Here is a 25,221-nt window from a genome sequence, read left to right as displayed (position 1 = left end):
TGTCTGGTAACGTTTATCTCATAGCATAACTATCCCTTTAAGAGTGTGTGGTAACTAACGGTTGTTGTTGTTGTTGTCCGTTAAAACCAGGCATCTGCAGCTTTGTTTTGGCAGATCACTACTGTATCTATCGACGCAGTCCAACTTCCTGGTGACCTCCTGCACATTTAAAAACCCATGAAAACTGCTGATATTTGGTTTTTTGTCTCAGTTGACTGACAGCCTGAAAACACCGTCCCGTTCCTTTGGGACAAAAATCCAGCTGTTCATGTGAGCTGGTCAGTGACAGCTGGATACAGGCAGGCTGCAGGGCTTTCCCACTGGCTCTCATGCCGCAGTCCCAGCAGTCATTGGCAGATGCTATTTCCATTTCTACATGTCAGTCAAACGGCGTTAGCCTCATTTTTGGTTTGATTACAAATTTTCCGGGCCACAATTTTCATACTGGGGGGTGGGGGGGGCCTAGTCTCCCAGGCCCTTAAGCATAAACAGCACAGACAGAGACGTTACCAGGCAGATGGTTCTTATTTTCATTCAACAATTATCACAAATAAAACTTTTGCATTGCCTCATAATGTTACCCAAATACAGTAATGAATGTGAGTCAAAGCAAAGCGTAGCTGCAGTGAAACTCTGGATAGATGGCAAAGAGCAGAGTGGGAGCTGTGGCTGTGGCCCCCGTTGGCTGTGAAGAGGCCTGTTTGCACTGTGAAAGCTCCCAGCAGTCACACAACCCCGGGGCTATGGGGGGTGGAGAGAAAGACAGAGAGAGAGAGCGTGTACTGGAGTATTGAATATAATGAGAGAGGGAGTGGAGAGATGGATGAGGTTTTAGAGTTTGGGAATTGAGCAGAGTGAGCTGAAAGTCTGGGCAATTATTTAATATAATGAAGAATTTAATGAGTGTTTAATGTGACGGCGGGAAAGCGAAAAAAAAAAAAAAAGAACATTAAATAAAAGAGACCGGGAGATAATGGCCGTTTGGGTTCGATTGAAGAATTCAAAAAGAGGGAGTGGATTATTATATAGGATGTTCAGCTCAGAGTTGACAAAGAATACAAATGGGAGTTTTGTCATTAAGCACAGTAGTAAAACTCAGCCCTCCTGTGCAGTGCTCCGTGGGTAAAGACCAGCGAGTGCCTCTATAACCTATATGTTCTCTCTCTGGTAGACACGAAATGTATCTCTAAGCCACGAGGCAAAGAAATCTGGCAAAGCTCTGGTCACATGGAGGCTGATGTCATTTCTGACCAGTTATCCCTTTAGCTACTACTACGGATGTGTATTGGCAAGAATCTGGCGTCACATGTCCTGAAGGAGGCTGATTTTCATTTCATTCAACATTGATGCTTTAAACATCAGTGTAAATGCGCCGTACTTAACTGCATATCTGCTAAATTTCAGCCGTAGTCCCAAGGCAGGTTCTTAGACAACATAGACACAGAAGACTTTAAAACCTCGCGACGACAGATCATACAAAATAGACAATTACAAAACAGAACACAGACAGACAATATCAAGGCAAAGCAGACGCAGACAAACAGAATAAAAAACAGACAATTTTAACCCACAGTTACAGAACAATAGACCAAAAGCCCCCGGGAACAGGCATCAGATTAAGAGCAGTATTTAAGCTATATGTCTATTTAGATAAATTGTAACTATAAGCAAGGTGATATATTGCATTTTTTTCTTCCAAAAGTCTATAAAAAAAGGATAAAATAGTATAAAGAACAAATAATGTTGTATGCACAAATACAGTTTATCTTAATCTATATTTAAACAGTAGTTTACATGGTGACAGTAGGTTTCTGTTGTATTTGAGCCGCCAACCAGTGGTAGTTCCATTCATATTGCACAAAAGTATTCATACAGTGTTATAGGAACTGTGAAATTCAAATACACGCGCATCTGTTCTGAGTTTGAATAGATACAAAACTTCAAGGAATGGATAAAGTATCACATCTCAACATATATTTTCTTTAAAGCCCTATGAGCTACTGGCTCTCCCCTTTACTTTCTGTCTGTACGAGCAAAGAGGTGAGACCGGCTTCCTAATTTGCCAACAACAGATTCACTCAGCTGTTGTTATTGCTGTGACAATCTAAAGATCAAGACCCTCGACCTTTTTCTCATTCACAACTGTGCATACAGGCAAACAGCCCGAGGGAGGGTCATGCAGGCACCTCTCTGACCCAGACCCTAATCCCGTCCTCCACCATCTCTGATCCCTCTCTGTTGCTGTGTCTCCTCCTCCTCACTAAAGGTCAATCAGGCCTCAGAGTGTCTCTGCCTGACATGTCTTTCCTCTATACCCACCAAACCTCTAATCTGGCTCACCCATGGCCGACGGATAACACCCGAAAGCTGCCCTCATAAAATAGGGTAACACTTTACTTGACGCCTATCTCTATAACACATTATAACCATACTTATGAGTTATAATGCAGTTATAACACTGTATAACTATAGTTATAAACACTCATAAATGATCACAATACTTTATAACAATAACCATAACACACTATAAAGCATTTTATCTTGACTTATAAGGTCAGTTGTAATTGTTAGTAACTCACTGCAATGCCCACATTTATAATGCATTATAAATATAGTTATAATGTGTTATAATTGGCTTATAAACGTGTATAACTATCATTAAAAACACTCATAAATCACATAATACTTTATAACAATAAGCATAACACATTATAGAGCATTATAACTCTATTATAATACTAAGACCATGTAAGCCATTATAAAATTTCTCTATAATGTCTTATGCTTATTGTGATAAAGTATTATGCCAATTAATGAGTGTTTATAATGATAGTTATACACGCTTATAAGCCAATTATAACACATTATAACTATATTAATAATGCATTATTGATGTGGGCATTGTCAGCCAGTTACTAACAATTATAACGTATTATAATACCTGACCTTATAAGTCATGATGAAATGCTTTATAGTGTGTTGTTATGCTTATTGTTATAAAGCCTTGTGATAATTTATGAGTGTTTATAATTATAGTTATACAGTGCTATAACTGCATTATAAGTATGGTTATAATGTTTTATAGAGATAGGCGCCGTCAAGTAAAGTGTTACCCAAAATAGCGTAAAATCCAGTGAGCGCCGCTGATCTTGAAGGCTGTTGTTAGCGGCTCCTATCTATCTTACTTCTCATCCAGCACCGGTGCTGCCAAAACCGCTATTTGCCGCGATAAGATCGGCATTACCGCAAAACAATAAGAAATCATTTTTCACCCTCAAAACAACACAACAACACCAATTCCTTGGCAACGGCAGACGTCAGACTGATGTAATCACAGTCGTTATCGTCCTGATTTACGCTCCTAAATATCAACCATGTCCACGCTGTCATCATCTCTGCTCCCCTCGATGGTGGAAGCAGCTACCAATTTGCAAAACGAGACCAGGGGGCCCTTCTCTCTCTCTATTTTTTCAAAACTAATCTCCTCTGAGCTTCAGACTGAGAGCACCTCCTCTTCTTTCACCTCTAACACCCTAACATGTCTAACCGATCTCCCTGCACTCTGTCTTATTGAACACATCTAGTACTTTAATGCCTGTACTCTCAGGTCTCCTACTGCGTTTTTTTGAGGCTTGAGTCTTCATTTGTAGTCTGCGTTGGATTGAAGCCAAATGAGCCAATGTAAACGTATAATGTACTCGGTAGCAGTCGGTGGTGCTGCTGGTCCCTCCAAGGTCATGCTTGGTGCTGGAATGAGAGCTATTTCCTCTCTCACTCTGACCAAGTGTGAGCTGGAGAAATGTCAGGAATCTCTGCTACTTTCCAAAAAAACTCTCTCACTCCGCTGCACCGACTACTAGACTGACCAGATTTCAGCATTTCGCTCATGTGAACACCGCGTTTAATGCATGCTGTTTAATTGAACTCGTCCGTGAATCACACTCACGCTCCGGTTACAGCTTAAATCAAAGCTGATAAACGTCGAGTCTATAGGCCTAAAAAAAAAAAAAAAGAATCTGCACAGCGAAGCAGCTCCACTACAGGCTCCTTATGATTACATCTGAGTTACAACGAGGCCTGTGTTGAATCCTCACAGTGCTTTTTGTTCTTGTTGAATTCCAATTTCTCAGCCATGCACCATTGATTTTGTATTGATGTGTAAGTGCAATGGCCTCCAGACAAATCCTATTACGGAAAGCTAATGTTTTACCAGGCCACATAAGGCATTGTGAGCAGGATTTGAGTTTCACTTTATTGGTCTTGCTGCGCTTGTGGGAGCTGCTTCATCAGATCAGGTTTCATGCTGTAATATGACGACGGAGATAAGGACGACGCCGAAATTGAGAGATGGATCGAGCCAAGTTGTGAGCCGTCTTTACTTCAGTGCAGTCTATTATGATCCATGTTATTTTTAACATACGCTAAGGTTCAGATGAGACGAGTTGTCAATACTATAACATACTGTGAGCAAAGTGAGGGCGGGGACTATAAGGTTTCAGACATTTAACTCACACAGTGAAGCTCTGCAAAAGTCAGTGTTGAATTCCTTGATCCTTAATGTATGCACCGAGTCCTGCATGGCTTTGTCTATACTTGCATCGACTCTGCATACACTGCACTCCCGATGCGTGATAAATGCAGGGCAGACCTGAAAGTAACGAGTACTTTTCAGCCTTCCTAGAAATTAACTTGAGTAAAAGTAAAAAATATTTGTCTTGGAAATGTATTCAAGTAAGAGTAATAAGTACCAAATAAATCTAATACTTAGGTACAGTACTCAAGTAAATTTACTCCGTTACTGTCCACCACTGCTCGGGAAGTATCTCAAATGTTAATAACGATACAAGACAGACTGTATATACCGTGGTTACTTCATGTCTGTTGTCTAAACACTAAGTATTCTGTTAAAACCTAAACCCTGACTTCTGCAGCACGGTGGAGCACGAACCAGAAATGCATGTATACATTACTTCCCCATGCATGCATGCACACTGGCTCGGTCAAGTCTGTGCAGAAAAAAAAAAAAAATCCCCACAGCTTCAGGAGTAAGCAGTATGTTTTTAGACACGTTTCTGTTTGCTGCAGCAGCATTTTACGTGAGAAAGAGGAAGATGATCCAGCTGCATCGGGGAAGTTCAGGCTATTTCATGCTTTTTTTTTTTTTTTTTTTACATCCTCCCTCCTTCTTAATCAAATAGTTACACACATATTCACTACTCGAAGCTTCCCAGTAAAACAATGTGCTCACTTGCTGTTCACTTGAGCTGTTTCACTGGGGGAAAAAAAGACAAGTGGCCAAATGCAGATGCTATGGTGTCATGTGAACACAGAAACAATAAGATTTAAAAGCTTAGTTTATATTCATGCTAAATGTCAGACTTGTCCAAGTGAAAGATACAACACAACAGCTTCTCTCCAGACTAGTTTGCACAAGCGTATAACGGTCCTCATATGAGGCGAAATCAATTGACTGCAGACAAAGCTGATTTACACATTTCTCTTGACACCAGAGGCCTCCATTAGTGATGCATTAACAAGATGCAGCGTGTTGCATTTGCAAACACATTTTGGAGGGATTTATTAAAGGGATAGTTCAACATTTTCGCAAATTGGTCCATTGCTGTAATCGCTATAGTCATAGCAGTAGGTTCGTTACCTTTAATTGTCGGTGCAAGCTATTTTTAGAACGGCGGAGCAGAGCCGCGAGCTGCTCAGAGCTACGCTACGGAGGCTCATGGGATTTCTTGGTTTCCTTCATCAAACTCATCAAATACACAATCCAACAACTCCAAAACGCTCTGGTGGACAAGTTGTGACCTGCACATTCACCACGCTATGAGATAATAACACAACGTTACAAAACGGAGCCGTTTTCGAGGTAAATACAGAGACTGCTTGCTGAAAAACTGTCCCTGAACGCAACGCGCATCAGCGGTTTTGCATGAATTTACCTCTAAAACAACTGATGTTGATTGCAAAGCTTCATTACAAAAACACACTGGAAAGTAATGAAAAGCAGAGATTAATGATACATACTGGTAGCATCCTTCCAGTAGGGACTTTTCCTTTAATTTATTTTGCTTATGGGCTATTTAATGATAGCTCTTTAGGGAAGAGCGTTGCTCAGTGTGCCTGCCCAAATTTTCCAGACTAATTTGCAGGACAGAAGCTGCCAGACATCTGTCCGCAAATCTGATTCTCAGGGATCCTTGGCATTTAAAATATTGAAGAAACCATAGAATCCTGATTTTGAAATGAGCGGTTTAATGATTCAGCCACTTTCTCATGATGTTCGCCCATGCAGCTGGAAAACAAAACTCCATCTGGAGGTTTCAGCTGCAGGAAAAAGGAAACAAAAAAAAAGTTTTAGGAGAAATATTTTGAGAGAAATGACAGAGGCAGCTGCTTATCTGAGATGTCAGCCTTCACCTCTCAGATGGGAATAGGTCAGGAATGAGTGATGAGACGAGTCAGCATCAGCAGAAACAGGAAGAACTGCGCTGCTCATTTCATCTACAGCGCTTCAGACCGAGCGGTGTCAAAACTTTACATGTCAGAGAGACACAGTTACTCACACACTGTATCTGATTTTCTACATCTGTCTGTGTGTCGCAGATGTTTTGGTTCTCAATTAGCATGTCTGTCAGTGATTTGTGAAAAGATTAACCCTTCATTTACCCGAGAGGAGCGGCGACCCACAGATCCATCCAGAGGATTGCAGTAGGATAAAGTAGTTAAGGAGGAGCTCAAAAAAAACCCCCGCAGCTTCTCTTAAAGGGATAGTTCAACAATTTTCTTCTACATTTAAAGTTTGTTAGAACAAATTAAACCCACAGATGCAGAGAAAAGGAAAAACTCTTTATTTTTAAAGGGATAGTTCAACATTTTGGCAAATTGACCCATTGCCATAATCCCTATAGTCATAGCAGTAGGTTTGTTACCCTTAATTGTCGGTGCAAGCTATTTTTAGAACGGCGGAGCAGAGCCGTGAGCTGCTCAGAGCTACGCTACGGAGGCTATTGGGATTTCTTGGTTTCCCTCATCAAACTCATCAAATACACAATCCAACAACTCCACAACGCTCTGGTGGACAAGTTGTGACCTGCACATTCACCACGCTATGAGATAATAACACAACGTTACCAGACAGAGTTGTTTTAGAGGGAAATACAGAGACTGCTTGCTGGAAAACTGCCCTTGATGAGAACGCGCATCAGCTGTTTTGCATGAATTTACCTCTAAAACAACTCCGTCTCATAACGTTGTGTTATTATCTCATAGCGTGGTGAATGTGCAGGTCACAACTTGTCCCCCAGAGCGTTTTGGAGTTGTTGGATTGTGTATTTGATGAGTTTGATGAGGGAAACCAAAAAATCCCATTAGCCTCCGTTGCGTAGCTCTGAGCAGCTCACGGCTCTGCTCCGCCGTTCTAAAAATAGCTTGCACCAACAATAAAGGTAACAAACCTACTGCTAAGACTATAGGGATTATGGCAATGGGCCCATTTGCCAAAATGTTGAACTATCCCTTTAACCACTGCTCTTGTTAAACCTGAAGGAAGGCCCACTAGTGGGGTCGTCTGATGGATCTGCCTTGTTAAATGCTACTTATGCTACTTGTAAGGCCTGGAAGTGCTCTCAGTCTAATGGTTTAAACTGAAGAGATGATTTAATAAAACAGAGTGGAAATGACGCAGGGGGTTCACTCTTAAAGATTTCACCTTCTGACAGATGTCACCTCTTCATATGCACTACCAGGGTTCCCACTCTTTTCTTGTAATTATTTTCCAGGATTTTTCCAAGACATTTTCAGCTGCTACAGTCTGACAGACATGCTATTAGGCCATACACATCGCCCTGTCCCATTCATGCTTTGGAGAAGTTGTAGTTCGACAGTTGTACTTTATTTTGTACATTCAACCAGTTTGTTCATACTCTTCATATATTGTTTCATCTCTTCATCAAGATTGGTTCAGCAATTTATTCACTTAATTCAGCATCGTTTCAACAATTTATTCAGCTCATTCAGCTTCCAGCTTTCAGCATTCACCCGTATTTCCTTCAGGAAATGCATTCTCTAGTTATTTCATTTCTCTCACCCCCAGAAGTTTGATTTAAAGATGTGCAACATATGGCTCTAACTTATCTATGAAATAATATCTTACGTGCTCAGAAATTAAGACAAATTTATCACAGAACAACGCAAAAACATGTAGTTTTTGTTTTTAAACCATACCTAAAACAGCGTGGGAACCCTGACTACTACACCTCCATACCTAAACCGACTTTTATCATTTTCAGTGCGCTATACTGTATGATAGATCACATTGCTGAATATATTTGTAAATGAAGACTGAGTAATTGAGATCTAGAGTTTCAGGCTGCATGCTCAGTTATTTTATCGCTACGAGTCGACTGCCCCATTTTTGTTGCTCCCAAGCGCCACCGTCAGTGGCCCACAGGGGCAAGGACTTACATTTACCATGAATATATGACAGCTCAATTAAAATAATGTGAAGTGGATGAAATATAACAAAGGATACTTTTAATTACAGCAGTGTTTTTGATTCTGATGCTTTACTCTACTGAGCGTATCTCTCTCTGACCTCAATACCTGCCTCATCCATCTCACCAATTACCACCTGTTTCCGTTTCAAAGAGTCAGCAAACTTCACCGCCACAAAAGTCGGTCGTAATTAAACTGAAACAACAGAAATGTTAAAAAGCACTAAGGAGGAAAACAGCTGGGAAACGCCACTTCTGCGGCAGACACACACACACACAGCTGCTCTGGGAATTTTATCCTACGCTAGTGTCACGGCTGTCATAGCAACTGCATCAGTCCAGAGCAGCAGGAACATTATGGGATGCAAGATGAAGCAGGAGGACCTCATCTGTGCCCCGGAGCAGCTGCATGTCTTCAGTTTTAGATTTCACATCTGACAAAACCGGATATGTCAGACACAGAGGATACAGTATATACCCAAGCTAATGAAAGCCTAAAGGTCTGATAAACATGCAGCATAGGGAGGAAAATACAAGATTTCTAATTCCTCTGTATGTGATCGCAGCTGCGTAGGTGTTCCCTCATAACAATGGGAAATTACACTCATTATATGCAGCACTCCTACTATTGTTGACAGTGAAGACTATTTTCTGTCTTTGTCTTCTTCTTGCCAACATTTATTTTGACACTTTTATTTTCTCTACTTTTGCATGTGTGTGTGTGTGTGTGTGTGTGTGTGTGTGTGTGTGTGTAGGGATCAGGCCACCCATTATGAACGGGCCCATGCACCCACGCCCCCTGGTGGCGCTGCTGGACGGCCGCGACTGCACCGTGGAGATGCCCATCCTGAAAGACGTAGCAACTGTGGCCTTCTGCGATGCTCAGTCCACACAGGAGATCCACGAGAAGGTAACACACCTAACTTAATAACACACACACACACACACACACACACACACACACACACACACACACACACACACACACACACACACACACACACACACACACACACACACACACTTAGACAGAGTACTCGACCCAGTACTTGAGTAAGAGTACAAATACTACTGGTCAAAATTTACTCCGTTACAAGTAAAAGTAGCTCAGTCGACTCGAGTAAGAGTAAAAAAGTACTTGCTTCTAAAGGTACTTAAAGCAGAAGTAAGTGATATATTTGTGTTAATATAAGTCTTAAATAGTTATATCTTCCGACAGCAATCACTTACAGATGTTACTGGTTCAAATTTGCGGGGTTTGTCCTGCACTGCAGGATCGCGTGATCGCGTGACTTTTCACCACAACTGTTTTCCTCTAGGTGGCAGCACCGTACTAAATACTGCTCAGACGTTTTGGGGACAATGCTGACAGCCTGATAGCCGCGATTAGGAGTGGCGCTGTTCATGATACAGAATACAAGAGGATGAAAGGAGAACTAGCTGCAGACAGTAAATAATATAGTAGCCTAGTTTTTCAATGACAAAATGTAACGACGGCAGCTACAGTAGACTATAGCCCACGTCTCACTCTCTTTTTTCGGTCATCTGTCTCGTCATCTCCAAAATGTGTTTTTAAAATGAGCCAACTACAGACTGTGCAGTAGTGCCGCAGATTTCTCACTCCGCACCTTGTTTGAGAGTGCAGCTGGATGATTTCTTGTGAATGAACGGGTCTGTGTCACTTTGGGGCTGGGCGATAAAACATAGGATAAATAACTTTCCCTCGATAGAAGACGCGGCCGATACAGAGTGACACCGTCAGCCATGCAGCCGGCCTGGACTTTTTATTTTTAATTATGAAGGATCATCTGCGCAAGGCAAAGATGATAGCATCAACAAAACACGGCGTAACACACGCGGCTGTATGGGACAGGCTTTTATTTAATTCAGAAGAAACCGCTTAGCAAAAATGGAAAATATAGTCTATAATAATTAATTGATCTGTTGTTTGGCCACTGTTTGAAAATAACCCGAATTATGAGCAAATAATCTGATCCAGAACAGCAGTCATAATCAGACTTCTTCTAAATAAACCTAAACATTAAATAACTGGGTCAGGTCGGACCATGGGGTTATTTTTTCTCTTCTTCTTCACAGGAGAAGAGGAGGCTATGTGCAAAGTACCACATTAACATCTCTATTCATATAACGCCCATCGAAACAGCTGATTTACATGTCGGCCGTTAAGGCAAGGCAAGGCAAGGCAATTTTATTTGTATAGCCTGTTTTTACAAACAGTTTGTCTCAAAGGGCTTCACATGGCATCGTAGCAACATCCTCTGTCCTTAGACCCTCACATCGACTGAGGAAAAACTCCATGGAAACCCTTTTAACAGGGAAAAACAGGAGAAACCTCAGGGTGAGCAACAGAGGAGGGATCCCTCACCCAGGACGGACAGACGTGCAATAGATGTTGTTACAGACAAGAAAACAGTTTACAGTTTGTCACAGAATGTGCGGAATATGGAAATGTTAACACATGGCGATTGGCCATTCACGCGGCTTTGTTCTTGGTTTCGGCCAATCAGCTTATAAGCACATGGCTAATTATCAGCTTTCAACCAATCGCACTGTTTTAATGTGTGTGTGTGAAAGTTATTTTCTTTAGTTCATTTTCGTTTCTTTTGGATTTTTTTTACAACAATGTATCAATATAATATTGTTTTCGTTTCATTTCGTTATAAAAATCAATCCCTTTTCTTTGAAACAATGAGATTGAGCAGCTAAAACTCAATAAACTCAACCATGGCTTGTCTTATTGTTAATCTGAACGCACATGTATAAAGGGCAGAGTCAAGGCAGCAGATAAATCACAAAACATCAACGCGTCCGTGAGCGCAGCGCACCTCCTCTTCTCCTGTGAAGAAGAAGAGAAAAAATAACCCCATGGTCCGACCTGACCCAGTTATTTAATGTTTAGGTTTATTTAGAAGAAGTCTGATTATGACTGCTGTTCTGGATCAGATTATTTGCTCATAATTCGGGTTATTTTCAAACAGTGGCCAAACAACAGATCAATTAATTATTATAGACTATATTTTCCATTTTTGCTAAGCGGTTTGTTCTGAATTAAATAAAAGCCTGTCCCATACAGCCGCGTGTGTTACGCCGTGTTTTGTTGATGCTATCATCTTTGCCTTGCGCAGATGATCCTTCATAATTAAAAATAAAAAGTCCAGGCCGGCTGCATGGCTGACGGTGTCACTTTGTATCGGCCGCGTCTTCTATCGAGGGAAAGTTATTTATCCTATGTTTTATCGCCCAGCCCCAAAGTGACACAGACCCGTTCATTCACAAGAAATCATCCAGCTGCACTCTCAAACAAGGTGCGGAGTGAGAAATCTGCGGCACTACTGCACAGTACTGTAGTTGGCTCATTTTAAAAACACATTTTGGAGATGACGAGACAGATGACCGAAAAAAGAGAGTGAGACGTGGGCTATAGTCTACTGTAGCTGCCGTCGTTACATTTTGTCATTGAAAAACTAGGCTACTATATTATTTACTGTCTGCAGCTAGTTCTCCTTTCATCCTCTTGTATTCTGTATCATGAACAGCGCCACTCCTAATCGCGGCGATATGTGATACATAATCATCAAGTCATAAAGCAAGACAGGCTTTATCATATTACAATAGTTTCTGTGATTTAGGCAGTGTATACAGTAGTTAGTTCTAGTTTAATAGCCTAGAGTTTAAGCTGTGGATTACTGCACAGATCACTGAGTCATCCGCCTGTCGTCCTCCGTTCTCACAGATGCCACCTGGCGGTTGTTTTGGCACATTGAGGCTTTTCATTAAAACCTCTTGTCTCGCCAAAGAAAAAAAATGCATGAGTCTTGTGCCGTCTCGCGTGGACCACGCGTGAAGTCCGCAAATTTGAACCAGTAACATCTGTTACATAGAGTGTTTGGACTGAAACACGGGTCTGTCAGTCCCTCTGCTCTGCTCTGAGCCCAGGAGAAAACATTTATCGTATCCTACAGTTTTTATCCAATGAGGAGAGAGAACGGCATGCAGGGCTGTGTGTGCAGCCAAGGAACGCCGTGAATGTGGCGACGTAGGGACGAGGACTGTTATGGTGCGTTCAAGGAAACTCGTAACTCGTGTTTTTCCGACCTGTGAAGTCGTACCAGTTCGATCTGGTACGAGTTCACCGGTCGGAAGTTACGAGTGGCCGTTACTGACTGTGTGAAGTGACTTTCACCGGTAAAACAGGTCGGAAAAACACGAGTGGGTTGCCTGGAACGCTACAAAGTCGTAAGTTGTGACTTGGAGCTGTAATTTACGGTTTCAAAAGCCTGCCTGGAACACAGCATTACCCAAAACGACCGGATCGCTTACTTCTGCTTTAAGTACAGTACTCAAGTAAATATACTCTGTTACTGTCCATCACTGCACACACATACTGTAGGATCCTAGGTTGAAATGGGAATTTTAATGTTCTGCCTGGATGTAAAATCATTTACTGGAACTTTAATTTATTGTCGGCAGCTGTTTATATATTTACCCTGCTAACGACTGCATCCTCCCTGCACTAATCTTCCTCCTATTCTCCAAGTGTCTTAGTAAACCTCAATCTTATGTACTGTCTATTAGACAATACCACACACAAATATCAATGTATCGTTTGCAGGAACAATTCACAACAGCACACAGCTCTTGATCACACAGTTATGGCGGGTATTGATCCGCCAATCAACAACAGATGCTACTATACATCAATGTTTCCTTTACAATACATGAAATCCCTTTGTTGATCTGCATGTGATCTCTGATGTGGAAATAAAAATACCATTTATGCCACATTCACATCACATTACTCACACTGTCATTACGACTAATGAGTCAAAGCCGTCGGCCTACAGTCAGTGCCGCTCTGACTCAGAGAGAGTGTCGCCAAACAGCAGCAAAATGGAGCCAAGCCTCCATCACTGGCAATTACGTCTGAATAAAATGCAATATTAACACGGATGTCGTCTATTCAGCTAATTTAAAAAGGAGATCAGATTCACGCTGTTTTGTTGTAAGCTCTCCAAAGGCACACACACAACACAACACAATAAAAAGGAGCTGGTTTAGGTACAAGACGAGCAGTGTGGATAACCACTGTGGACTACCAGGAGGTTATTATTAGGGGTGGGAATCTTTTACTTTCTCACGATTCACGATTCGATTCGATTCAGATTTTTGGGGTTACGATTCGATTCAAAATTGATTTTCGATTCAAAACGATTTGATTCCTAATGATTTCTGCTTCAGGCTATCGGTGTTCAAAGGATCCTCATGATCTACTCCAGTCTGCTTTGCAAGGCAGAATGACTAAAGTGTCTTTTATTGAGTTTTAAACATTTATCCCTGCTTAGATGGAATTGTTGAAACTGTTGCATAAAAGCAATATCACATATTACTTAAGTAACAACATTAAAAGTGCGTCTTTATTAAAAAAAATAGTGCAGTTAAACACGCTGCCTTTGAAATTCTAAGGAAACGGAGGCTGACAGCAGCAGATTTTGGGACATTTTATATCGATTCTGAATTGCGATTCTCATGTGAATCGATTTTTTGGCACACCTCTAGTTATTATAATAATAATAATAATAATACATTTCATTAACTCGCTTTTACAGATGCTCAAAGAGGCTTACATAAAAAAACAACACAATTGAAATACAGAAACAATGTAAAATATCAAAAAGAAATAGGATGAAATGAAATACATAAAGCCCAGAGATAGAAGAACAGAAATTTGACATATTTAAAAGCCAATGATGTTCCCACACTCCCTGACTGTGTTGCATGAATGCAGCATTAACACCATGAAGTTATGAAATTGGTGCATTTCAGGTGCTTTGGTGTTACAATTAGCAGAATGCTTTGGGTTAAGGATAGTTCAACATTTTGGCAAATTGGCCCATTGCCATAATCGCTATAGTCATAGCAGTAGGTTCGTTACCTTTAATTGTCGGTGCAAGCTATTTTTAGAACGGCGGAGCAGAGCCGTGAGCTGCTCAGAGCTACGCTACGGGGGCTCATGGGATTTCTTGGTTTCTCTCATCAAACTCATCAAATACACAATCCAACAACTCCAAAACGCTCTGGTGGACAAGTTGTGACCTACACATTCACCACGCTATGAGATAATAACAGAACGTTACCAGACAGAGTTGTTTTGGAGGCAAATGCAGAGACTGCTTGATGAAAAACTGTTTTGCATGAATTTACCTCTAAAACAACTCTGTCTGGTAACGTTCTGTTATTATCTCATAGCGTGGTGAATGTGCAGGTCACAACTTGTCCACCAGAGCGTTTTGGAGTTGTTGGATTGTGTATTTGATGAGTTTGATGAAGGAAACCAAGAAATCCCATTAGCCTCCGTAGTGTAGCTCTGAGCAGCTCACGGCTCTGCTCTGCTGCTCTAAAAATAGCTTGCACCGACAAATGAAGGTAACGAACCTACTGCTATGACTATAGGGATTATGACAATGGACCAATTTGCCAGAATGTTGAACTATCCCTTTAAAGACAGAAGAAAATCAGTGAATAAGAATAAAGTGTACAGAGAGCAAACCAAAAGAAAAAAAAAATGTGGGTCAGGCTCGGATGTTGCCACAGTCACTATGGATTGTAAATGGGTTTGTATGTCTGGCAGCGTTACGCCTGGTTCTGGGCGTCTGCCAGGCACACTCTCTCTGTGAGCGCGCTCAGTCGGCCACAGCGTGGGAGAAACAGATGGCTCTTGCTCTCTCACTTTCTATCTCTTGCTCTCTCTCTCCCTCTCCCTGGCTTCTCTAGTAAGCAGCCACCTCATTGTGTAATTAAAAGGGCTTCTTTATTATAATTGAACCGCATGTCATTTTCACCCTCGCTCGCACACATGAAGAGGAGGGTGGCTGGCAACGGCGGAAAAAAGATTGAAAGATTGAACAGAAAATCAATTAAAAGGTGACGGCTGAGGCTGTTTTCACACAGAGACACATATTCCTTTTCTATAAAGGTAAATCGCATTATCTGCTTTTCGACTCATTATATTCCATTGTCCATTTAAGACAATAAGCCGTCGTCCCTGATTAGAAGACACAGACAAAATCCCACGAGAACCGAGGACCGCTGCTGTGCTGATATTAGTTTTTGTTCGAGACACCTTATCCCGTTTCCTGTGGTTATGATGAAAGCTTTGTTTCCACGGTAATATTCAGGAAATGCCATTATTCCATGCCGGCAGGAATATCTAAAAACAGGATATGAGGATGATAGACTATAAACAGCACCTCCAGAAAAAGCCCCTGATGGAGATACTTTATATAAACAGTGTGACAGTGAACTCAGCGAACTGTGCTCCACTTGTGCTCACACCTACACAAACACACACTCCATGCAGTCTACAGTGTACAGAGAGTGGGTTCATGAAGAGTGTGCGCTCTTTCATATATATAAATGTATATTACTGCCACTCGTTAAAATAACTGTGTGTTTTGTGTGTGTTTTGTGTGTGCGTTCAGGTGCTGAACGAAGCTGTAGGAGCTCTAATGTATCACACCATCACTCTAATGAGAGAAGATCTGGAGAAGTTCAAAGCTCTTCGCATCATCGTACGGATCGGCAGCGGCTACGACAACATTGACATCAAATCTGCCGGGGAGCTGGGTGAGAACACACACACACACACACACACATGTACACTGTGTTATTGTGTGGCTTTTTCTTTGAAAAAAAGAGTTAACATACAAGAAATTTCATATAGTTGTGTGAGAGCAACGATCCTATGTGCAGATACTTTATGTATTATTGCTCAAATTCCCAGATGTAAAGTAGTTAGAGGCAATTTGACAAAAAGGGGCTGTTTTTTCTCATGTTTTTCCAAAATCAAATGGTCATATTTCTCCTCAGCCTAACTATATTTCATTAGTTCAAGTTACTTAAAGGGATAGTTCAACATTTTGGCAAATTTGCCCATTGCCAATCCCTAATTGGTTTAAATTGTTGATGTAAGCCATTTTTAGAACGGCGGAGCAGAGCCGTGAGCTGCTCAGAGCTAAACTACGGAGGCTCATAGGTTTCCCTCATCAAATCAAATACACAATCCAACAACTCCAAAACACTCTTGTGGAGAAGTTGTGACCTGCACATTCACCACGCTATGAGATAATAACGGAACGTTATACAAGTCAGAGTTGTTTTCAAGGCAAATTCATGTAAAACCGCTGCCACCGCGTTCCCGTCGGTGGCAGTTTTTCCACAAGCAGTCTCTGCATTTGCCTCGAAAACAACTCCGTCTCGTAATGTTCTGTTGAACTATCCCTTTAACCAACTGTTTCAAGTATTTTAACTTTTTTTTAAACAATTATAGCTTCAAAATCATATAATAATTTATATATTTTCTGGATATTCTTCTCTTCAATAATAACTATGTAGCTTTTTTGATCTTATGTCTTCTATTCCTCCTCGGATCTCTCCCTCTGCTGCTAATTGTCTTACTGTCATAATCTGTGCCAGATTTGTCTTTTCTTTTTTGTGATATGAATAATTTAGCATTTTTTCAATTGGTTTTACTTTACTGCCGGATAATTTAACTTAGTGGTAGCCTATTATCATCGTTATTCTCTCAAAGTATTTTCATTTCTGCCTGCCATGTGCTGACATGTTTACAAGTCTGTAATATTTGTCGAGAAAAAGTGAACATCAAGTGAAGTAAAGTTTAAAAAAGAAAAAAAAAACTCATCTCCCTCCTGCAGCAACGAGTCCTATCTCCTTCGACAAGACGACTCTGGTGGAGCAAACTGCTGACATCACACCTTCAGCCTGCACCTCTCCACCAAAATAAACTCTTAACGCCAAACTTCACTCCTTTTTCCCCCTCAAACAACCCCCCCAAAAAAAGCTATTACTAATCCTTATCTGCTCTCTGGCCCAACAGGCATCGCTGTGTGTAATATGCCAGCGGCTTCAGTGGAGGAAACGGCAGACTCCACACTGTGTCACATCCTCACTTTGTACCGACGCACCACCTGGCTGCACCAGGTTTGTAGCCTTGTGCGGATGATAAAAAAAAAAAGGGGAATGACATGAAATGAATTGGATTTAAATTAAAGGGATAGTTCATCCAAAATTAAAAAAAAAAAAAATCAAATTCAGAGTCCTCCGTGCCTTCTAGGAGTTACAGCGGGGCTCCGTGCAGCACTGCATGTCCATATGACGGTTCTTTGTCCAAAAAGACACACCAAAAAACATCCAAATACCTCCACAGTGCTCGTCTGTAATGTCCCTCTTGTATTGAAGATTTATTAAATTTTTTTTGGAACAATTTCTCATGTTGGGGCTTCAATACAAGAGGGACATTACAGACGAGCACTATGGAGGTATTTGGATGTTTTTTGGTGTGTCTTTTTGGATGAAGAAAAGTGAGAACTCTGAAACTTCTCCCAGCCCTTAGTCGACATGAGGGTGAGTAGATAATGAGTGAAATTTGAATTTTGGGTGAACTATCCCTTTAACTTTTTTTTTTTTTTTCAATGTATAGGTTAGAGGTGTACTTTTTGGTTATCACGTTGGACAGTTACGTATGATTGTCGACTGACAAATCAGCAAGATTGAAACATTTCGTTTCCTTTAGAATGTCGCTGTATTTGAAAGACGTTGATGTAAGATGTAGAAGGTACGGTAAAATGATTTGTTATAAGTTATATTATTATTATTATTATTATTATTGAGACATGTTTTACAACAGTGATCATAATATCTGAAAGGATTTAGACTCTAGTGCAAAGTCCTGACATTTTTGAAATACACCTGGATCGTATAAAGGTGCAGTTGTTTTGTCGTCCGTGTTGTTTTTACTTGTAATAATAATAATTCATTGATATTCACGGCAGGCTCTCCGAGAGGGCACGCGGGTCCAGAGCGTGGAGCAGATCCGAGAGGTGGCGTCGGGGGCAGCAAGAATCAGAGGAGAGACGCTGGGGCTCATCGGGCTCGGTGAGTCACTGACATCTACTTAGCATACAGTTGCAAGAGAAAATGGTTTATATTCTGTTTATGTATTTAGCCTCATGTGTAGTGTACGATTCGGTCGATTGGTCAGACTGTCCACTGAGTTTTTAATCAGACCAATTTTTCGCTCTTTTTTTTTTCATTTTGGGAAGTTTTGTCCAAACTCAGCTAAATTGGCTTCCCAAGGAGTTACTGCCAATAAAATATAAGCCGATTAGTAAACCGTGAGGAGAATGCAAATCTCTTCCCTGTAACAGTCTGAGCATTTTCCAGCAATAATGAGTGGACGTGTGGAGCCGGAGCGTTACGTAATTTGTAAATTTCAGAAGTCAAAAGGAAAGAAAGAAAGAAAGAAAGAAAGAAAGAAAGAAAGAAAGAAAGAAAGAAAGAAAGAAAGAAAGAGACAGAGAGGGGGACAGACAGACAGACAGTCAGTCAGACAGGCAGAAAGAAAGAAAGAAAGAAAGAAAGAAAGAAAGAAAGAAAGAAAAAAGTAAAAAGACAGATGGGGTAAAGAAATACAGAAAGAGATAGATAGATAGATAGATAGATAGATAGATAGATAGATAGATAGATAGATAGATAGATAGATAGATAGATAGATAGATAGATAGATAGATAGATAGATAGATAGATAGATAGATAGATAGATAGATAGATAGATAGATAGATAAAGAAATACAGAAAGAAAGACAGAAAGAAAGAAAGAAAGAAAGAAAGAAAGAAAGAAATACAGACAGAAAGAAAGAAAGAAAGAAAGAAAGAAAGAAAGAAAGAAAGAAAGAAAGAAAGAAAGAAAAAAGTAAAAAGTAAAAAGACAGACAGATGGGGTAAAGAAATACAGAAAGAAAGAGATAGATAGATAGATAGATAGATAGATAGATAGATAGATAGATAGATAGATAGATAGATAGATAGATAAAGAAATACAGAAAGAAAGACAGAAAGAAAGAAAGAAAGAAAGAAAGAAAGAAAGAAAGAAAGAAAGAAAGAAAGAAAGAAAGAAAGAAAGAAAAGTAAAAAGACAGACAGATGGGGTAGATAGAAAGAAATACAGAAAGAAAGAGACAGAGAGGGGGATAGATAGATACAGTAGATAGACAGACAGACAGAAAGAAAGAAATAAATATAGGATGAAAGAAAGAAAGAAAGAAAGAAAGAACATTAGATGTATAAAATGGCAGCTATTGTGTTTTTTGCTCCACTTGAATGGGGATTCGTGTGTGTGGAGTTTTGTCTAAACGCACTTGTGTGTTTAATAACGAGCAAGCCCGTGTGTGTTCGTGTGTTTCTAGGTCGAGTGGGCCAGGCGGTAGCGCTGCGAGCCAAGGCCTTCGGCTTCAATGTGATTTTCTATGACCCTTATTTAGCTGACGGAGTAGAAAGATCCCTGGGACTACAAAGGGTCACCACACTACAGGTAGCACACGCACGCACACACACACACACACACACTAGAGCCATTTTGTTTCTGTGAAATCAGCAACCACCTAGTGAAAAAAAGAAAAATGCCCATACACTCACAATAAATGCCTCCACAGCTTGAAGAATGACCGTCACCGTCACATCTAACACACTCTAACTGGTTAATGTGGTGTTGCCATGAAATAACTACAAGCTAATCAATCTTCTCTACTTATTTCCTTTGAGAAATAATGAATGATATGCTCCTGCTGAGGAACGGAGGTCCAAGTTTTGCCTTTTGCTCGAGACTCACACTGGTTTCAAAGGGAGCGCTGCTGACAGCTTTTATTAAGTTTCTCTGCATGTAACGCCACAGTCAGCAAAGACTGTCTCCCATGACAGTGATATTTGACTGTCACCTCAGTGCTATTTCAAACTCCCGCTAAGACTCGAGTCTGTACTGTAAGCACGTCGACCACGGCATTTAAATGGATTCACAATAAATCTTTTCAGTGGGGGAAAATTCTCCTTTGTCTCCTTTTCTCTTGGCTGACAAATTGTACGTTCGTCACCGAGCACCATGACAAATGTGCGTTAACCGGTTTGCTGCTGTGCCCACTCAGAGTCTGAGGCAAAAGGAGCACCCTCTTGTGCTCACTGTCAATTACTGCCACAATATAATAGAAGATTTTTTGACTTTTCTTTCTCCTTATATGTGTTTTCACCAAATTCGTATTTTATCAAAAGTCAAGCCTTATTTATCTTTTCATGACTTGGAAAGAGTCATCCATGCCTTTGTATCATGTACTGTAGGCTCCATTTTTGTAATTCATTATATATGTTGGTGCAGAACGCGGCTGCTCGCCTTTTGACTGGCACTAAAAAACATCAACACATCACCCCTGTTCTGGCCTCCCTCCACTGGCTTCCTATCCGCTTTAGGATTGATTTTAAAGTGTTATTAATTGTCTTTAATTAAGATTTTAACTGGTCTGGCTCCTCTATATCTGGCAGAACTTATACAAATCCGAAATCCAGCCAGAGATCTATACGGTCATCCAGTGAGTTGTTGCTGGATGTACCGAGATCAAAATTAAAAACCAAGGGCGATCGTGCCTTCTCTGTGGCTGCTCCCAGACTATGGAACAGCTTGCCATTACATGTTAGACATGCAGGATCCATGGAGAGGTTTAAGTGGCGCTTTAAAAACACACCTTTTGTCCTTGGCCTTCGGATCCACAGGGCCTTCTAATCCTGCTCTAGTTTTGTTCAAATATCTATGTGTAATCTCTTAACATATGACTACTGCAGCCGTGCACGTATGCGTATGTGTATGTATGCGCATATGTTCGTATATGTACATGTGCTACATGCATTTATGTGTGAGAATGTGTGATGGTACCGTATGCATGTTTTCTTGTTTCTTGTACATGCGTTGTTTTGTGTTTCCGTCTCTGTGTCTCTGTGAAGCACTTCGGACGACTGTCACAGGTCTTTTAACTGTGCTATGTACGTAAATAAATGTGAACTTGAACTTGTGTGTTATAATCAGAGGAGAGGAATTCACTGACCGTCCTGTCTTTGTCTTTCTTTCTTTCTTTCTTTCTTCTCAGGACCTGCTCTTCCACTCCGACTGCGTCTCTCTGCACTGCAGCCTGAACGAACACAACCACCACCTGATCAATGACTTCACCATCAAACAGGTGGAGGGACAGGGACACACACACACACACGTATACACACACAAACACACAGTCTCAGGAATGATTTATTTATCCCTACATCAACTACAGCCATAAATATTAAGTGGATACCCAGGGAAGTCCACTACCTACATACAGATGAATGAGGCTCTCTGCCGTGTGCACTGAGTCGCCCAGGAAATATCCGTTGTTGACGACTCCTCCTCAGCCCAGAGGAATATAGCTCTGAAGCAAACTGACCTTGCTGCAGGCGGGAAGGTGAATAGACAATGTGGACCGAGACAATATTATATTTTTATTACTACGGTTTGGTTTCACTGGGAATTTCTGTGCTGAGAGCAGAATACATAATTTATAGGGTCAAGTGCATTCATTGTAAGCTTTGTCTCTGCATGCGCACGTTTTAAAAGAGCCGACTTTACTACTTCAAACAACAAAAAGTCTTATTAGATGAAAGCAATTATTTGATTACATGTGTGTGTGTTAAAGATGCGTCAGGGGGCGTTCCTGGTAAACACGGCCCGGGGGGGTTTGGTGGATGAGAAGGCCTTGGCTCAGGCGCTGAAGGAGGGGAGGATACGTGGAGCTGCTCTCGACGTCCATGAGACGGAGCCTTTCAGGTAATAAACTCGCCGTTATTACTACAAACTGTGTGACCTGAACTGATACGGTGGAAATACACTGTTTATCTATCAGTGGACGATGATGTTTTAAAATTACACGATCTGGTTGACCTCAAAACTATAAAGTAATAAAACAACAATTACCTAGCAGTATCCAAGGGAGAGAAAGTAAGCACAACTTGAGAGGAATCTGTATATTAAAGTAAGGACAAACATGAAACGTCACTGTGTCACAACAAAAGGAGTTAATCTGTGGAACAACTGCAGCGATGAGCTGAAAACGTGTAGCAATTTAGCTAAATTGAAGAGATTATTTAGAAACAAAATACTGAGTTCCTATGAGATGGGCTAGTGTTTTTGTTCTTTGTTCTTTATTTTATGGACTGTACAAATGATCTGGAATATATATTTTACTATGACTGTTTTTCATAACTTATTATTATTATTAGTAGTAATTTTCATTAGTATTATATGAATAGCAAAAGGGGATAGGACCAGAAACGTTTTTAACTTCTATACCCCTTTTGAACATGACAGGCATCTTCTTTAGAGATGATGATTATTAATATACATTTATTAATTGTTTTTATTTTGTTATTATTTGTTTTTACTCTTGACATGTTCAATAAAGAAATGAAATGAAATGAAAATGTTTTCTCTATCAGAGATATGCAACATGGAGTAAAATACTTGTGTTGCAAAACATTTCATTCTAGTTTTAGAGGAATCTAGCAGAGTAGAGTGATTTTCTTTTTGATTTACTGACTAATTAGTTTCGGCTCTAGGACAGACATTGTTATTATGACAATATAAAAGTTGTACAAAAAGACCCAAAAATAAGCAGATTTCAGCACTGCAGAAAAATATGTACTCATAATTGTGTGAAACTCTCCAATGAGATGAAAGATCAGGTTTTTAGGGTTAGATTTATTTATTTAGCACACATTTAAAGTCAATGGTGCACGGAAGGAACAAAGCCGATTGGCTTGTAAGTTCCTCCCCTATAACAAATTACAACAATACAAATTTCTATGGCTAACAAAAGGAGATAAAGTGCATACATAATCAACGTTATATGAGCAAAATGAACAAATATAAGAAAAAATGGAGAGATAAAGAGCAAAGTAATCAGTAACAAATAGAGACAAATAGAAATAAGGTACAAAAGATTCATTAATTGAAATCATAAAAAGACAGAGTAAGGATGTGGGATATGGAGAGAGCGGGAAATTCAAGAGAAGTTGAGATGTATTTTTAGCTGCTTTTTAAATAGTGGAGAAAATAAGATATTTAAATGATTTACGTTGATTGTTATGGACATCAGAGGCCTTTGAACATACAATACTAAGGAATTCACAAGATAATTAAAAAATACGGATACATTTTTTTTTTTTAAATCATTAGTTGCAGAGATAGTAGTAACTCACTGCAGTGTTTGTTCTGTGTCAGTTTCAGTCAGGGTCCACTGAAGGACGCCCCCAATCTGATCTGCACCCCACACGCTGCCTGGTACAGCGAACAGGCGTCGCTGGAGATGAGAGAGGAGGCGGCCAGGGAGATCCGAAGGGCTGTCACAGGTACGACACACACACACGCACACGCACGTACTCACACGCACGTACTCACACACGCACACCAGATGAAAAATGTAAACACGTGTTTGAAAAGAGATATTTTTAGGTGTTCTGGTACAGTCAAGTATAAACCATCTATCTTCTTTTAGCTGAGACTCTTAAAAAGCCTTTCAGAGTCTCTCTTTCTTCCTCACCACCTTCCTTTCTTTCTTTTTCTTTCTTTCTTTCTTTCTTTCCGCTTTCTCCTATTCTTTGTTTTTTCTTTTCCGTTCTCTGTGGTTTATGACTTCCCCAGTGGCTCGGCCTGTTTACTCCAACACTAACTAGTTCCCCTGTGAGCCTTAGAGAACACTGGACCATTCATTTCAGGTGTTTTTTCCTTTTTTTTTTTTTTTTTTTTTTTCTTCAGCACTTCATATTTCTCTCTCCTTCTCTCACTCTCTCTGCCGTTTTCTTTTTGCACCATTTCTGTTTTTCAGGTCGTATCCCAGACAGTCTGAAAAACTGTGTGAATAAGGAGTTCCTCTCCCAGAACAACCACTGGGCAGGAGTCGATCCCGCTACCGTCCACCCCGAGCTCAACGGGGCTTATAGGTAACAACAACAACGATGAGGAACTTTTAACTTTTTTTTGCCACTGCAGTTTGAACGGTTTATGGTTTTTTAATATCAGTTTTGTTTATGTTTGTAATATCAGATTAGAAGTGCTAGGTAGGGGTGGGAATCTTTTACTATCTCACGATTACATTCGATTCTGATTTTTGGGGCTACGATTTGATTCAAAATTGATTTTCGATTCAAAACGATTGGATTCCTAATGATTTCTGCTTCAGTCTATCGGTGTGCAAAGGATCCTCATGATCTACTCCAGTCTGCTTTGCAAGACAGAATGACTAAAGTGTATTTTTCACATTTATTGAGTTTTAAACATTTATCCATGCTTAGATGGAATTGTTGAAGCAATATCACATATTACTTAAAGCAGAAGTAAGCGATCCGGTCGTTTTGGCTAATGCTGTGTTCCAGGCAGGCTTTTGAAACCGTAAATTACAGCTTCAAGTCACGACTTACGACTTTGTAGCGTTCCAGACAACCCACTCGTGTTTTTCCGACCTGTTTTACCTGTGAAAGTCACTATAACGGCCACTCGTAACTTCCGACCCGTGAACTCGTACCAGATCGAACTGGTACGACTTCACAGGCCGGAAAAACACGAGTTACGAGTTGCCTTGAACGCACCATAACGTCTTGTCAGCCGATGGAGTTAGCAGCCCCCGCCCTCGTCATGGATCTATTGGTCCTCGTCCCTGCACACACAGCCCTTCATGCCGTTCTCTCTCCTCATTGGATAAAACTTGTAGGATACGAGAAAAGTTTTCTCCTCGGCTCAGAGCAGAGCAGAGGGACTGACAGACCCGTGTTTCGG

General features: G+C 40.6%; 1 protein-coding gene across 1 annotated transcript in view; it reads left to right on the top strand.

Moving 5' to 3' along the window:
- The window catches only part of ctbp1 (C-terminal binding protein 1), a 37,974-nt gene that overhangs the window by 8,508 nt on the left and 4,245 nt on the right, over positions 1–25,221 (top strand). Inside the window, exons 2-10 of the mRNA XM_083980689.1 lie at positions 9,260–9,414; positions 16,004–16,148; positions 17,419–17,522; positions 18,374–18,476; positions 19,787–19,911; positions 21,509–21,598; positions 22,088–22,218; positions 23,671–23,798; positions 24,275–24,389. Of these exons, the coding sequence (XP_083836815.1) occupies positions 9,260–9,414; positions 16,004–16,148; positions 17,419–17,522; positions 18,374–18,476; positions 19,787–19,911; positions 21,509–21,598; positions 22,088–22,218; positions 23,671–23,798; positions 24,275–24,389 (1,096 nt within the window). The remainder of the gene's footprint in view (positions 1–9,259; positions 9,415–16,003; positions 16,149–17,418; positions 17,523–18,373; positions 18,477–19,786; positions 19,912–21,508; positions 21,599–22,087; positions 22,219–23,670; positions 23,799–24,274; positions 24,390–25,221) is intronic.

Source organism: Trachurus trachurus, assembly GCF_905171665.1.
Source record: "Trachurus trachurus genome assembly, chromosome: 10".
In the NCBI taxonomy this organism is placed as follows: Eukaryota; Metazoa; Chordata; class Actinopteri; order Carangiformes; family Carangidae; genus Trachurus; species Trachurus trachurus.
Note: the sequence above shows the minus strand (reverse complement) of the source record. Positions and strands in the feature narration are given on the sequence as shown.